Genomic DNA, 17,035 nt, shown 5'->3' on the forward strand with positions numbered 1-17,035 from the left:
GCTTTCTGCTGAGAAAAACTCCTGCCTTCAATGGAGCAGGAGCCACAACATTGAAAAGAGCTCAATTATCAGCCATTACACTGTAGGCCAGAGTGGGGAACAGGTAATGAAAAGAGCAAAAACACATGAAGGACTCAGCTCATGGAGGACCTCTCAGCGTTATAAGACTGACCTTTAAATTCAGTGAGAAATGAGAGTTGCATCAGTCCATCACCTGCCTGGGAAATTTACTGCAGACCTCTCTGGAAGCCAAAGCACACGTGGGTGCTGTGGCTGCACTGCTAACAAGGGTAGGGTTAAATTGGGTAGGTGGCTGAATCAATTAAAGGGGAAAAATGAAAAAAAAAGTAATTAAATGTACTGAGCATTATCAAATTTGGGTGACTGTAAGGGATAAGAAAACTTTTGTAGAGTATGACAGATAACATCTACAGACAAAGAAACAATCATATGTAAGAGGAAACGTGTTGAATACTGACAAAAACAGTGATATGGGTTCTGAAATGATTTAAAGAAAGTTTCTTGCATCTCTTGTAGAGTAAATGAAGGGAGTCACTTCTGTTAGCACTGCACTAGCAAGGTACATTTTATTTTTCATCTCTCACTTCAGCTCCTAAGTCCTAACTCAAGCAAAACTCCCACTGGAGTCAATTAAATCTTCCTTCTGATTTGAAACAACATATCTAATGCAAGAGAAAGCCTTTCAGGCCCGTCAGCTTGTTCACACCTCTTGGCTGCCTGCAGTCCTCTGCAGCAGTGCAGTGTCCACATGAATCACAGCCCCTCAGAGCCACACAGCCTTTGGGAGGCTGGCATCTCCCTCAGATTTGTTCTACACCAGATTAATCCCACTGTCTTCAGTACACTTCAACGTGATTTTTGTGGGGGTGAGTCAGAGAGTTTGGCCTCCCACCTGAAATAACATTATCTGTGCCTCTGGACAGACACGATTCCGCTGCGCTGCTTTTTCACGCTCCACTCCTCCCTCTCAGTGCTCCTGCCTGGGATGTGCTGCCCACACAAGGCCGCCAGGACAGGGGCTGCAGCACCGTGCCACTCAGCAGCAGGACCTTTCTTTATTTATTCCCAGATAGGCTTCTCAGCTGTGTCACAGATGGCCCATCAATCTTACCAAAACTGACTGATTTCACAGCGAGAGAACTCTGCCGAAATTCTTTACTTCCCCCTTCTCTTGCTCCCCTCCACCATTTACCATCAGTGGCTCAATCACTTTTGCAATTAACAGCAAAAGGCAACAGAAAATGTTCTCCAGGCTGATGGGAAGGAGCCTCCCCTTCCAGGGGTTCACTTTCAGCTTCCCACCAGTTTTGACCAATTTTTGCCCTCTCTGGGGCAAGCCCAGCCACCTTACCCCATTTCCCTGCCCCGCCTCAGCGGGGACATGGGAACACAGCGTCACTTACTGAACTTTTTGTGGCCCCACGGGCACCAGGGGAACACCAGAGGTTCCTCATTTACATAAAGCAGCTCCAGCCATGACTCATCTCTGCCTTGTCACTGTGACGAGGCTCCTGGTGGCGAGGGGACAGCTGCGTCCTCCGTCACTGCCGTGTCCCCAACGTCCAGGCTCTTGCACAGCCTGCAAGTGGGGAAATAGCAAAATGTAAAACGCACCCAGGAAATTTCCCTGCAGTGTGGGAAAGATGAGCTTCTCCTACTTCATCTCCTACATCTCATCTGCAAGGCTTTGCTGGCTGTAGCTTGGTGTCCACCAAGTGTCCATCAGATCTCTGTCCTCCTGGAGAAAGATCTTGTGTGAATTAACATCGTGGTTTACCTCATTCCCCATCCATCAACCAAGGCCAGGGACTGCTTAGAAGATTGGAAGAGGGCTGAGGGATGTTGTCCTGTACCATAAACCAGTGGTGACCCAACTGAGAACGTCCTTCTCCATGTCAGGAACAAGTCCTCAACATTGGGGTTGGGTATTGGTCTGCTGTGACTCCCCAGAACAAGAGTGGGTTTCAATCTCTTTAAACTTTTAAGTTTTAGGAGTTAATCTCTGTGGACAGCCCATGTCCTCCATGGAATGAGGTTACTGCTCTGACTTCCCTCTGGAGGAGACCTTTTCTGCACATGGGCTTGAGGGGGAATCCAGGAAAATCAGTTTCATTAGGCTAATGTTAGCCTCTCTAATGAAGTTTTCTTCTTCCTGACACTGTTCACACCATTGTCACCAGCAAAAACATCCACTGATCTGGAAAAAGGACATCAGGGAAATTCCACTGAAATAAGTAGAATTGGAAAGTTTTCTTTTTTTTTTTTTTTTTTTTTTTAATAGGGTTGTTCTCACGATGATTTCAGGGAAGAGAGTGAGTGAGTAAGAAGATGAGGAAGGGGCAGGGAAATACCAAATGCTTTCAGTTTACGCCCTCAAACAGTGAATGAAATTTGAAATCAGTAGAATGGAAACATTTGGGATGAAGAATGGAAGAAAGTGAAGCACAAAGGATGAGAGACTCATGTTTCAGTGCTGGAAAAGTCATGGTGAGCAGGACAGTAATTTTTACGTGTTTGTTATACCCATACAACAAAGCCAACCAAAACAGAAGGGGCTAAATATTGTACCAAATATTCCAAGGTTTATTGCCTAGAGCTCATAACTGGGATAACCAAAATCTGCGTACAGATTTCAGAGTCAGCAGAGGCCAAAGAATTTCCTGGGGCATCATAACTTTGGCAACCCATATTGCAGAATAATAAAACAGGAACTTCAAGAGAACACAATGGAGATGTTTTCTAGACCTTTTTCCTCCCAGAACCTCATCCAGTGCCTGCAGATTGCATGCCAGGCAATCACAAACTGCCCAAGAGTCTGACATGTTCCCCTGAGTGGCCTCTGACACCAGAGATGAAAGGTACAGACGTATTTACAGCATGGGATGCAGGGAGCCAAGGTACATTAGCATATGGCAGCTAAGATGAATGTTTGGAAGTAGCCCAGTCTCTGAGTCAGACTGATCCTTTCCGTTCATAAACTTTAAAGTGCCAGGAAAAAAGCGAAAAAGTCCAATTAAAATAAATCCTGGCTAACTCCACTGCAGGCTTATCATCACAGCGTGAGGAGGACAGGGTTTTGTTCCTTCTCCTCTGAGAAGAAGCCATGAAGTGGCCTCAGCAGAGACGGGGTGAAAGGAGTGTTCTTTGGTGAGGGAGAAGTCTGGAGACTGCTGGGCCTGCCTTCCTCTGAAGGCTGGAGGAGTTTTCTGGAAGGTTTTATTTGTTGCTTTGGTTTAATGATTTCTGATTTTGCACGCTGTCATTTGAAAGGAACCTTTTACTTAATTTCTGGCCATTCAGCTCCTCCAAACACATCTCCTCTTAGCTTCTGCCTTAAGCTGGATTTATCCTGCTCAGGTTCCTGCACAGGCCTGCCTACATGTGTGGTCTGTTTGTTCCCAGCTCCCTTCTGCTGGACATTCCCTTCTCCAGCAGTTTTTCTCTCCATTTATTCATATCTCTCCATGCTTCCTTGCATGCTCTGTGTCTTACAGCATCTCCTCACTCCCATCTCAAGCCAGCACCTTGAGACAGCTCAGAGTCTCTGTTTGGCCAAGTGGTGATTGCTGGGGCTGGCACCAAGGACGGGTTGGGTCACAAAGGATCTGGAACTGGCCACCAAAACCAACCCCACTCCAGATCTGAGGCCAGACACTGTTTACAAGGGCCTGTAGTTAGAGGGCAAGGGGAAATGGCCTCAAACTGACAGAGAGCAGGCTTAGATGGGATTTTGGGAAGGAATTGTTCCCTGTGAGGGTGGAGGGGCCCTGGCACACGGTGCCCAGAGCAGCTGGGGCTGCCCCTGGATCCCTGGCAGTGCCCAAGGCCAGGCTGGACAGGACTTGGAGCAGCCTGGGACCCGCAGATGAAACAAGGCCAGAGATAATGATTTCTGCCTTAATTCATTAGAGGGTTAATAAAACATCTTTATGATATAATTTTTCTTTGGCCACACCCTGATTTCTGCAACAGATTCTTTAGCACTGACAAAACCTCCCCAATCCACTGACCACCACAGCAGTGCCAAGAGACCGAGTGAGAACAAGGAAAACACAAGTCTCATTTGCAGCAGAGGCAGCAATTAAAAATCCATATCCTTACTATGAAAAAGATGAAAAAAATAAAGGTATGTATTTCTTGTCTGCAATGTCCCATTGGGCTTACTCAGCTAGACAATATCTAGAGGAAATCACTGAGAAGGCTGATAAGGCAGCACAGAGGACATGCCAAAAGCAAGGCAGGGAAGTGCAATTCAACATCTCACGCACAGGGCTGGCTCCAGAGGGTCAGAGATGGGAGAGAACCCGCTAAGCTGCAGCAGCAGGACTGGCTGCCCACAGCAGGAGTTGGCAAATCTTCCAAGGAAACTTCCAGAGCCTTGTTGGAGAAATTCCTCCTTGTCAAGCTGTTGTTTGGGTTCAGTTCTTTACTGCCTGAGGGCCTTTGTGATGGCCTAGTGCTGCTGAATCCTCCCATACTCCTTTTGTGGTGGTGTTCACAGGGGTCCCAGGATGGGGGAAGGGATGAGAATCTTGACTCCATGTTTCAGAAGGCTGATTTATTATTTTTTTATATATATTACATTAAAAGAAAATTATATAGTAAAACTATATTAAAAGAAGAGAAGAAAGGATTTAATCAGAAGGCTTGAAAGGAATAGAAAGGAATGATAATAAAATCTTGTAACTGACCAGAGAGTCTGAGCTAGCTGGATTGTGATTGGCCATTAATTAGAAACAACCACATGAGACCAATCACAGATGCACCTGTTGCATTCCACAGGAGTAGATAACCAATGTTTACATTTCATTTCTGAGGCCTCTCAGCTTCTTAGGAGAAAAAATCCTAAGGAAAGGCTTTTTCATAAAATATGTCCATGACACCTTCTGCTGTAAAAAGCTGTTTCCATGTATTGCTGACCACAGCAGAGCTCCACAGAGACCTGACCCTGCAGCTGGGTGCCTGATCTGCCTTGCACAGCTCCCACCTGGGAAGAAGCCCCCTTTCAGAGAGGTCACTGTGGCACAGCATCCCCACCCTGCTGAGCCTGAGTGCCCACTGCAGCGGCTCTGGGAGACATCCAAAACAGCACTCAGGCACCAAAGTGCAACTCGTGCAGACTGCTGGCGCCTGTGCTGCTGAGAGCAGCCCAGGAAAGCTCTGCCTGCCCTGCTCGGCCACGTCAGATGCTGGAAGTGCCCACAGCTCCTGGGGAACGCTGCCCAGGCGCCGCAGGGTCTGGCGCCTTGTCCTGCCCCACTGCTCTGGGTGGGCTCCCTTCCCTCGGCTGCTCCTTCCCTCCTGGTCCAGAAATCAGCTGGGGCTTTTGTCAGGAAGACCTGCAGGACCCAATTTCCCAGGCATGATGGAGGCAGCATTAGGGAAGTCTCAGGAGTGATTGTAGATATTTAACATCAGTGAGTCAGGGACCCCTCCTCCAGTGCCCAAGCACAGTCACTGTTTCCGAGGTAAAAGCCCAAATTCAACACCAGAAATTCTGCACTTCTGGTTACACAGTGGCTCAGCCTTCACATTTTTCTCCCTTCATACCCTCAAGTTTCTCACACACTCTGTGTCAAATGTCCAGACCTGTCCTCCAGGGAAGGGCTCTCCAGCACTCTATCAGTATTTAAAGCAGAGGGTGGCTCATCTCCCAGGCTTATTTTCACTGACAAGACTAATTTAGATGTGGGTGCCCAATGTGTTCTCTAAGCCCAGAAGCAAACACTTTGTGGCCTGTATGAGTTTCACAGTGATGTATTCAGAGGTCCCCCTCTCCTGAGTATTTCCCACTGGCTGATGTTGGATCTTACCATCAGTGTACAGGCTAAGGGCACTCGAGTCCTTCAAGGCCTGGTCCTGAACTATTCCTCTCCAGTGTAAAGGGAATTTAAGGCATTTAACTCACTAAAGAACAGAGAGAATCAGGCATAATCCTCAACTCTCCTCTGCTGCTAATCCCAGATCTCCTTGAGATCTAGCCCTCTTAGTGTTCAAAGTCCTCTGCCCAGGATTTCACCCTAGTTAACTGTTAACTAGCATCTCCCTTTGGCCATGACCTTTGCTCAGGTGTTTGCAGTCTCCTGAAGCACACGGAACACTCACCACCGCAGGGGTGCTCTACAAAGCATGAGGTAAGCCTGGGACAGGGGCTGCAACTTCCTTGTGGCATTCATTTCCACAGTGGAAAAAGAAATAAAACACAAAAATACAAAAAATGTTCTGCTCGCCGTAACTTTCCCATAGTAAATTCCTGGCACCCAAAACGTGCCAGGAAACAGGCTTGAGAACAGGCAGGTTGTATTAAAAGCAGGGTAAATTTTCTAGGGCTTTAAGAGTGGCAGATTCCTCTGAGCATTTGCCCACTGTCACAGGACAAGGGAGAGGCCATGTGGCTGCACAGACCCCCTTCCCCACACTCATACACATCAGCTGTGCCCATCCCTGGGACTGAAAAATAATCAGATTATTTCTTCTGCCTATTGAGCAGGAAGAACAGACGTCGTTGTGTCTTCTTAAGGAAAAAGTGTAGCTATTCAATAAAGAAGGAACTTACACAGTAAATTCAGTAGATATTCATTTATTTTATTGTGTATTTGAAGTCCAATCTCACAAAAATAGATGGACATCATTACATGTGGTAATGATAAACAAACTACACTGCAACAAGACTTTAAGACAACATTCAAAGCTTGCTTTTTGTTCCCTGGAATTTGGGAAGTACTGCCAACACGTAGCTTATCCAAATCCTAAGAGGAAGGGCTGAGCTTTCATTACTGATTATACTTAGCACAGCACTTGTATTTGAATTCTTCACCTCCACGCGCATCCTGTTCCTGCAGCAAGATTTCCTCAAACGCTGGTATTTATATTTTGAAAACGCTTTATAACATTTTTTTTCTCTTCATTCTCTGCAATGTTTTTTCCCTTTCCTGAACGGCAGTTGTGCTCAGGGCTGCAGGCCACACCCTGCAGAACACAACGCATAATCGGGGGCACACGCCCTGCAGAGCAATGCGCTCACTCCATTCCCAGCCCACCCCTGCAAGCTGAATAAAATCACATCACCCAGGGAAATGGCCTGGGGTGGGCCCTGCCTCACAACATCCCAACAAAAGCCACGGGGCAGCTTTTGGTTGTGTTTTTACACACCTCTGTGGCAGAAGGGGAATAAGTGAATAAGCACTGCACCTTGCTAAGAGTCACAGCGCATTCCCCATCGATGAACGAAGCCCAGTTGACCCGAAAGGATGAGTGTGTGTACCCAGCTTTACCTTTGGCAAACAGTGCTGCTCGTGACCCACACAGCACCCACACCAAGCTCCCAATGCAAGAGCTGTGGCAGGAGCCAGAGGCTGAAACTCAGCCCTGTGTAAGGAATCATAAACAGATTGAAAAAGGAAATTGTATATATGAGTGTTACAGGATGTTAGATCAGCCCAAACCGTGGTGAGCAGGTGAGGATTGAGGTTGTACTTTCCTGGGAAAGAGAAAACTTTGAGAGTACAAAATTGAGATTAGTAAAATTCAGAGAATCATGGAATATGCTGAGTTGGAAGGGATGATCCAAGTCCAGCTCCTGTCCCTGCACAGCCCCAAAATCCCACCCTGGGATCCCTGGAGCGCTGTCCAAGCTCTCCTGGAGCTCTGGCAGCCTCAGGCTGTGCCCATCCCTGGGGAGCCTGGGCAGTGCCAGCACCTCTGGGGCAGAACCTTTCCCAAAACCCAGCCTGACCTCCCCTGGCACAGCCCCAGCCCTGCCCTGGGTGCTGTTCCTGTCACAGAGATCAGAGCTGCCCATCGGGAGGAAGTTCCAGGAGACCTCTCCTCAGTCTCCTCAAGGCTGAGTTATCAATGATTACTATAAACTCTCTAAATTAACTTTATTAATGTGAAGTCAAAACTTAAAAATAGCATATCAACTGGAGATGAAAAATATCCCAGAAACCTGGGCATGAATCATTTTACCTGCAAAAACAAATTTATTAAATAAAAAACCAAGAAGATGATTCAAATAAAGCACTTTTTGGTCACTGTTTTTTTCCTAGGAAGGAGGTACCAGTTTTGTTGTTGTGAGACATTAGTCAGGAACTCAGATAGACTCATCCATGATCTGATTTATCTGTAACAAAGTGATCTGGAATGAGGAAAATGCTCTTTTTTGCAAGAAGAATTATGAACGTGATTTAGGACTGAAGGGATTTGTTTGCTAATTTAGAACTGAAGCTGATCTTACTCTGGAGTCTTAGGTGAGTCAATTAATCCTCCCGCTTTGGTTTCTTGGTTGTTAAAGAGTCTGAAAATATTGGTGTACTGGTTTCAGAGTAGCAGTTTGGCTCAATGAACTTTCTCAATGCAATTTGAAAGGAAATAATAGTTTTAAGTCTGCTGTTGTCAGAAAAAGGTTGGTTTATTGCTCCCACAAAAAAGAAAGCGAACTTTTCCATCAGTTGTCAGTATCAGTTCGCTCATCGCAGCTCTAATGGTGGGACAAGCACCTCAGACGAACCCCTTGCTTTTGGTTCCCATTCTATCACACACCATGAGCTCAGCTGCCCCACCCAGCTGGACTGGGGACAAATTCCTGTTCTTATCTCCAGCTCAATGGAGGCCTTATGTAATTAAACAATATTGTGACGAGGGTCTTATCTCGGGGCATTAACTTCTTCTTCCCTTGGCAAGGATGTGAGCGAGCTGGGCCCGGCTGCAAAGCTGCTCTGAGCCCACGGCTCTCTCCAGTTTGACCTTTTAGTGGAAAATAAAATCAAATCCCCACAAGGCGAGCTCTGACTGGGCTGTGCTCTTGAGAGTCGAGCCTGCAGGACGAGAACTCTTCAAGGCCACCTCCAGATTTATGTACTGAACAAGTGAAGAGCTTTTGTAAAGCCTTCAGCACTCTCTTGGCTCCTGAGAGAGCCGATGCCTCTGCACAAGACAGTTAATAACAGCTAATGATGTGGGGGCCTTGCCAGGAGGCCTGGGTTGTGTAAGCACCTCGGCAGGCACTGTTTGTTTTGGTTTTTTTCCACAACGATCGTCCCCCCTGGCTACGCCTGTGCAACAGCTTGACCTCATGAGAGATGAGAATTGTCTCATTAATTTCACTGGGCTGCTCAGTTCTGGAGCGCAGTGTGAAGGGCAGCGGGATTTCGTGGCTGATCTGTTAGCAATCTGCTGAATCTGCTCGCACAATGCAGTAGGATAATTTAGGTGTCTGAGATCAAAAAAACCCCAAAAAACCAATTAGGTATTTTTATCTATTCCCCGGGGGCTTCTGGGGGATAATGCTGTGTTATCTCATACTTGGGATTCCTCCAGTTCAGTTTTTTATATTCCCAGCATGAATTATTATCTCTTTCTTTGAATGAAAATGGTATTGATTAACAGCTCTGACTATCCAGTAGTTTTTCCCTGCTTGTTTCAATTTGAATTTCTCTTTTTTTTTTTTTTTTTTTTAACCAGGTATGGGCCTAGTTTCTGTGTGAAGGGGAAAAAATGGAAAGATGTGCATTTCTAAGTAAAGAAATGATGACAGCAGGAGGAGGAGGAAGAAAGGTACAGAATCAATTAGAAATGCAGTATATTGCATACTCAGACTGCTCTCATTTCACTTTTTCTCTTGCCCTGCTTTTAGACTTAAAGGCAAGGATAGTTGTATTTTGTTCCTGCAGTGCAGTGTAACGTGAATGAGAGTGACAGTGATTCTGAACACAGCAGCAGTGACACTACCTGCACAAAGCGTCCCTGAGGGTGCTGTCAGCTGGTGACAGAATTATGGCACAGTGATGGTGCATGGAGCAGGACAGGATTGGCCTCATGCACGGCACTGAACCTGCCAGGGGTGCAGCCAGAAAAAGGCATGCAGGCAAAATGCAAAGACTGGGGAAATGCCTCATCTAATGAATGGGAAGCTTTTTCTAAATTTAATCCCTTGTCCCGGGCTGGGGACAGGGTGGGGATGGGGCACAGCTGGCGCTCGATGATCCTAGAGCTGTTTTCCAACCAAAACAACTCCGTAATTCCGTGCTGCCAGCGCTCTGAGAGCCGCGGGGCTGAGCGGAGCACGGCGAGCGCCGAGCGGACCCGGCAAAGTGCGGGAGCCCCGGGGCCGCCCGCATCCCTCACCCCGTACCCCGCATCCTTCATCCCGCATCCCTCACCCCGGATCCCGCATCCCGGATCCCGGATCCCGGATCCCCAGCGCGGTGGGGCCGCTCCGTAACCCGGCGGCGGAAGCCCCGGCCGGCTCGGCCGCCCAATGGGCTGGGGCTGCGCGGCGCCGGGGCCGGGGCCGGGGCCGTCACTTCCTGGCCCTGCAGCCGCCGGCAGCGAGGCCACAGCCGGGGCCGGGGGCGCCCGCAGCCCGCCCGCCACCACCACCGCCACCACCATGCCCTTTGACTTCAGGAGGTGAGTGTCGCCCAGAGTCGCGACAGAGCCCGCCCGCCCCGCGGGCAGCGCCCGCCGCCGCCCCGCGCCGCTCCCCGCCCGCGGGTGCGCGTGGGATGGGCGGGCGGATGGATGGATGGATGGATGGATGGATGGATGGATGGATGGATGGACGGACTGTGAGCAGGGAGGCTGTGCCCAGCTCCATCGTGCGGTTCCATCCAGCCGAAGGGGGTGTGTGCAGTGTGGGTTGCCTGGGCAGGACGAAGGGAGCAGCAGGAACCTGCGGGGTGATGGATGCGGGTGCTGGGATGGAGGTGCTGGGCTGCTGCTCCTCCCGCAGGTGTCTGGGGTCTCGCTTTTTGTGAGAGGGGTCATTATTTGTGATGGGGCTCCCATGGCAGCACCTTTAGAAGGTCATGGTGCGGCTCCCATGGCAGCTTTAGGGCATCATTCCTTACACTGGGGTTCCCATCTTCTGCAGCTTTAGGGCATCATTCCTTACACTGGAGTTCCAACAGCAGCTTCAGAGGGTCATTTCTTATGGTGGGGTTCCCACAGCAGCTTTAGGGGATCCCGGTGGGGCTCCCACAGTGGCTTTAGGGGGTCCCTGCTTATGCTGGAGCTCCCAGAGCATCTTTGAGGGGTCACTCTTTGCAGCTGGCTCCGTGTGCCAAAGCTGTGCCACGTGTCTGTTGGCTGGGGACCAACATCGACAGCTCCACCGCTGGTTTTGCCATTTTGAGCAGGTGCAAGTTGTAGGATTTGGCCTTTCTGTGTGGCTCCTTCATCCCCATGGCCATGTGAGGCAGTGTCAGGTACCAAAGCAGAAGTGAAAAAGACCTCTCTGACTTCACTGGAGCCAAAATAGCAACTGCAGGTTCATTTTCTTTTTTGAGCTGTTCTTGAACAAACAATTTGCATCTTTCCAAGTTCAGAGATGTCAAGGGGAGGATGCACAGATGAGTTTTCTAATACAGATTTTACTACAACGTTAATAGCACAATAAAAAATAGATGCATTTTTGGGAATACGCAGTTAACTACAGTCCTTTCCATGTAGGATCATCATGACCCCTACATGTGCACCCCTGTGAGATGGGAAATGGTGATAGTGCAGTGTTTTATTATATTTTTACTGTAATTCTAAACCAGGCCTCTCATTTATACAGGCTAACAGGATCTTGTGTGATCCATGGGGCATTGTTGAACATGGAGGCAGTTGCTTCTGAATGAAAACTTGCTGAAGCTGGAAACAGCATCTGCTGGATCATGTGGGATCCGGGGCCCAGAGCCTCATTTCTTTCTGCTTTTGTGTAAAATTTGATAGAAAAACTCTTCTTTGGAGACATTCTGCCAGCTGCGAATCCTATTGCCGTCCATTTTCAGAGTTGTAAAATACATGAACAATAAGAGATCCTGGGCTGTGGCTGTCACTTTGTAATAGCAGATAAAGAAAATGTTATTTCTGATGTCTTTGAAAATGTAATTTCTGTTGGGTCTCAGAATGGAAACACTGGCTCACCAAGAGCACAATCATCTTAAGTAAGATACAGCACTAGTGCTTCACTTTGGAATGGAAAAAAGATGTTCAGTAAAAGCTGAATTGCAGGGTTTGTGTTAATGAGTTACAAAAACAGAGACATCAGTTCAGATCTGCATTTTAAAGATTCACAATTGCAAATAACTCCTTTGTCATTCAGAGTGGAGGATTAGAAATAGACACTTCAAAGCTCTTCCTCAAATAACATAAGCTCACTGAACTTCAGCTTTTCTGCAAGGATGAATTTTTCAAAAGCTGCCATTGATAATAGGAATTTCCTATCCAAAGTACAAAGGAGCTATTGTCACGTGCAGCAAACCACTTTCCTGTTTTAGAAGCATGAACAGAGTTCAGGACCAAAAGGTTTGCAAAGGTTAGAGCCCTTTTTAGCTGTTGTGGGTTTTGTTCATAGTGCAGGCAGTGGAACAAAATCTGCTGAGGCTGGAAAATTTTACTGTTGTAGGTAAAATATGATGCACACGTAAAAAAAACCACACAGGTACTTCCTGACAACTCTAGAATATGCAATACAAGCCTCTTGGAGAAATAAGGTCACCACATTGAGTAAGTTTCTGAATGAAAATGACATTTTCACCGTGTAAATTTCAAGGTTTTTCTCTCAGCGATTTCAGCAGGATGTTTTGGCAGGTACGCTTTGGTACCCTGCCTTTTACATGCCTGTGTGTGGCCAGGAGTTTGGACTGCCGAGAAACTTTCAGAAATGCCCCCGCATGTCTTCTAGAGTCCAGAATTCCATGTGGAAAGGTTTTGTGTTCTTCTGGGGGCCACACATTTCACGTTGCATCTGAAGGAATTCTGGCCTTAGCTGCTCTGCCAAGGACATTTGGGAGGGCAAGGTTTTGTTGGTTTTGTATCCTCCCCTTTCTTAGAGCTTTATTTTTGGTATTTTAAGGTGGCAGGATGTTGATACCAGGTGTAGAAAGGGCAATTGTAGAGCAGCTGCAAGTTTAGACTCTCTAGGAGGAATAGGTTGCCCAAACCTCATCTGGAGATGATGAGACACAAATGACCAGTAATTAAAACAGCCCAGGACCAGAAATGTCCCTCATCTTCACCAACTAAAAGTCAAAGAAATAATTTACTTCCATGGGACTAGATCTCTTTGCCCTATCTTAAACTTAGCTAGATTGAAGAACCAAAATTCTTTTTTGGGAGTTTTCTCCATCAGTCAGTCTGATATGGAAGTAGCTTGGTTTGTTACTTGTACTTTTTTGTACATTTTTTTTTTCTGTAGGATTTCTGTTTTCTTGGCTTATCAGTGGTTCCCTTACCTAATACAAACTTTATTTAATTCATAAATAAACCAATATTTTCACAGTAATCTTGCATGAATAATAATTATTCTGTGTCAAGTATCTTCAGGGTTTTAATAGTACTCAGTATTTACCTAATGCTTTTCATTTTTCCAAGCATTTAATTCAGACTAATCCCCCCAGTCCTGCTGTGATGTTGGTACAGAACCAAATTTTCAGCTTCCAGATTGGAGCCTTCAGTACAGGTCTGTTCAGTGCATGTCACAAGAACCCAGCCCTCCTCCAGAACTACTGAATCAGTTTGTATTTCCAGAAGGCCTGGTTCTTTTCCTATTTTTTAACACCCATTTGGCTGAAAGACAGAGACAGATTTTTCCCTTCTTGCCCATCTCCTGGTTTTTAGAACTTGTGTCAGCAAAGCAGCTTTGGATGTGTTTGATGGGGGATTTTGAGTTCTCTCACTGGAGCTGAAAGGGTATTTCCCCTTGGAGCCCTTAAGATCTGGTGTCACCTGCACACTTGCAGCCTCAGAGGATGGTTCAGATGATAATTAGATTAAACTCTAAGCCTGGGTCATCTTGAGTGGTGATTGTGAGCCAGCCAGGAGGGATCCCACATGTTGTGTGATCCTGTTAGCAGGAGGCTGAGCTGGTGCTGGGACTTCAGAGTGCTCAGGTGTTGAGAATGACACAAATAAAAATGAGAATTACAGATAAAAGAATGAAGTGACTCCCGTGTAGTGGAGGAGGACATGCTGGGGAGAAGCATTGCTGCAAATTCTCTTTATGCTGGTGGCTTCTCCTTGCACCTGCCTGTCTGCATGTAAGAGTTACTGATGGGTTTGTGAAATACTGAAACTTCTGAACTATCTTGGTCACTTTAGTTGGTTAGACTGAGAAAAACTAAAATAGACCACTCTGAAATCAAGTTTTTGTTCTAATCCTGGGTAATTCACAGTTGTGCCCTGGCCAGGTGTTTTGCACAGAGTAGCAAATGTCTGTGAATCCCTATTTTTATTTTTAACTGAGAGATTCGGAATTTATTTCCAACAGTTAATCATTGTGATGTTTTCATTAGGGTTTTTATTGTTCCTTGTTTGGTTTTGGGGCTTGGTTGGTTTTTTTTTTCCACAATGTGTTAACCTGTATAAAGTAACAACGTGCTATACCCGGATTTTGGAGGTCATGGGAAAGGAGCCAGGCTTAGAAAGGATTTAGATTTAAATGCTGATCTAGAGTAGAAGGCAAAAACTTTTATTCCATCTGCACAGTATGACAGGCTCCCACTGTCAGCTGTTCTTTGGCATGTCTGTGATAAATGGTATTTCAGTGTGGGTGTGCTGATTCAGACCTATGGATCATTTTTATTGTTTTGGGACACAGGCAGGTCTTCGCTTTAGTTCCTGAAGGTTTTCTTTTAAATCAAATTGTTCAGTCTTAACCAAAGCTGGCACACTCCAACCTTCCTGCTCTCAGCAAAGAGAGTTTGTTTGGTTTTAAATTAACCTAAGGGTTGTGATGGTGAATGGCAAACTGATGCTCCCACTTGTGACCAGGCACAGCTGTGAAATCGATTCCTGACCAAAAGAAAAATAAGGGGACCATGAAAAACTGCTTTGTTCCTTCTTTTCTGAAACCTGAAGACTAAAATCAAGTTATTTGCCTTAACAAGTGAATGAGTAGGTGTCTGAGGGATGCTTAATTTGGAAAAAATTTTTCTCTGTAGACTGAAAATCACCTAAAACGCCCTGGTTTGTGCTCATTAATCTGGGCAGGAATCGATTTCACAGCTGTGCCAGGTCACAAGTCTGAGCATCAGTCTGTCCATCCCCTACCACAAATCTTAGGTCTAACTTAAACCCAAGCATACTCCCTTTGCTGAGAGCAATAAGGTTGCAATGATTTTGTCCAAAATATTAATTCCTGTATGTGATTGAGCTGGTGGCCATCAGTTCCTAAATCGATGTCTAGGGGCTGTAGCACAGCTCTGGTTTGGGTGGTTCCAGGTTTACAGAATTCCAGAATGGCAGAATATTCTCTTTTGGAAGGATCATCGAGTCCAGCCCCATGACCTTGGCATTGTTGGCAGCAGGCTCTGGCAAACTGAGCTCATTTCAGCAGTAGCTGCATTTCCATCCCCACCTGCAGCCACGTCTGGAGCCTGTTCCAGTTCACATTGTGCAATGGCACTGGTAAACAACCCTGCCAAGTGGTATTGCTGCCACCTTACGTAATGACCAACGTGGATTTGGGTGCCAAGCAGTGCCATGACTAACTTTGGCTCAACAATAGCCCTTTGAGGGCACCTGAGAAATTATTCTGCAGTCACAGCAGTCAGATGGGCAGGCAGAGCTGTACAGACAGAGTCTATTGATGTTTGTGCCACAAATAACTGATTATACATGGTCTGCATGTATGTAAATATTTCTTTCTAAGTGTCCCTAGTGCATCATTTCTCTCAAAATATGATCAGAGTGGAGATTTTTTTTTTCCTGAGTAAGTAGGGAAATATTAAAGTCTGGCTCTGTAGGAAAGTTTTGCATTGTTCCTTCTGAACTTTAACTGTCCTCCTTTGTTCAGTGCTTGGTGACACAGATGCTTCCTTCATGCCATCATAGTTCATTGATGTGAAAATGACTGAATCACACTGTAAACAGAGCTGAAGCAATGCCACCAGCCTGGGCTGGGAACTGGGACCTTGTTCAGCTTGTATTTTGAAGTGTGCTGGTGTATTTTTTAGGCATGTAGTTCAAATGGTGGAGGTGGTGAGGAAAGAATAGTCTTGCAATGAAGGAAGGAGGGGGGAATCATCTGTTTTTCTTGTCTTCTGTCCAAGCACAAGCCCTGAAGTGATGTCTAGGTATTCCTGTACAGAGCCAGCTGCTCTCGAAATGGAAAACTTGGTCTGCCAAAAAATTAACCACAGCCTTGCCACAATCTACAAAATTTTCCTTATGCTGAAATGCCTGAGTATTTTAGTAGTAAATCTTCTTTTACTGAAATGTCTGAGTATTTCAGTAATAATCATGGCAGACACACACAAAATGTAGCTGGCCAGTGCAGCTCACTGAATTGTGTGTGTTTGCATGTTTGCTTTTCTGTTTGTTTTTTTTGAAGGATGCTTCCTAATGAGATGTATTTAGTTTAATTCAGAGAAGCCAGAAAGATTGGCATGTAATAGAAGAGCCTTCAAAATGCTGTGTTAAAATGTGCAGCCTGTATTACTGCTGACAGGATCTCAGGTCATGATTCCTTAGTGTTTATTTAATTATATCCTAAAGCAGATCACCTCCTTCCAAATTGTTCCTCTCTGCTGACCACTGTGTGCCCCCTAAAACATCAGTAATGTAAATGTGACCTTGTTTTCTGATAAAGGTGAAGTCTTTGAGCCTTGCTTGGATTCTGTGTCATTCTAAATGAAATGTGAAATCTGAATGGAGCTGCTGCATTATAACAGTTTATATCTGGACCAAAAACCATTGGTAAAACCTCTAGAGTTGCAGCTCTTGAGTCTGTATCAATTATGGTTTTTTAGTGGGGGTCCATACCACAGATATTTTTTGAAAATTGTTTCAAACTAGGGACTTGGAAGGCAGGCAATGCAGCAGAATTGTACTTGCTTGCAGGTAACACACTTGGATGCAAATAAAAGCCAGGACTGAGATGTAGAAGCTTGTACAGAAATTCTTGTCTTCTTGGATTGGAATCCGAATAGGAGAACCTGAGCTGGTCACTGCAGAGTTACTGATATTGTGGAAAAGTAGAATATATTTTAATCCCTTGTATGGGACAGGAGTTTCTCTTACTGAT

The 17,035-nt window shown here is 46.0% G+C and overlaps 1 protein-coding gene across 1 annotated transcript in view; it reads left to right on the forward strand.

The window, feature by feature from the left end:
- The first annotated feature begins 10,332 nt into the window (after positions 1-10,332).
- Positions 10,333-17,035, forward strand: part of ERGIC1 (endoplasmic reticulum-golgi intermediate compartment 1) — a 54,109-nt gene continuing 47,406 nt past the window's right edge. The window contains exon 1 of the mRNA XM_054287828.1: positions 10,333-10,431. Within this exon, the coding sequence (XP_054143803.1) occupies positions 10,412-10,431 (20 nt within the window). The 5' untranslated portion in view covers positions 10,333-10,411. The remainder of the gene's footprint in view (positions 10,432-17,035) is intronic.

This window comes from Melozone crissalis, unplaced genomic scaffold, assembly GCF_028551555.1.
Source record: "Melozone crissalis strain CALT ecotype California unplaced genomic scaffold, PUWL_Pcris_2 ptg000061l_1, whole genome shotgun sequence".
NCBI lineage: Eukaryota > Metazoa > Chordata > Aves > Passeriformes > Passerellidae > Melozone > Melozone crissalis.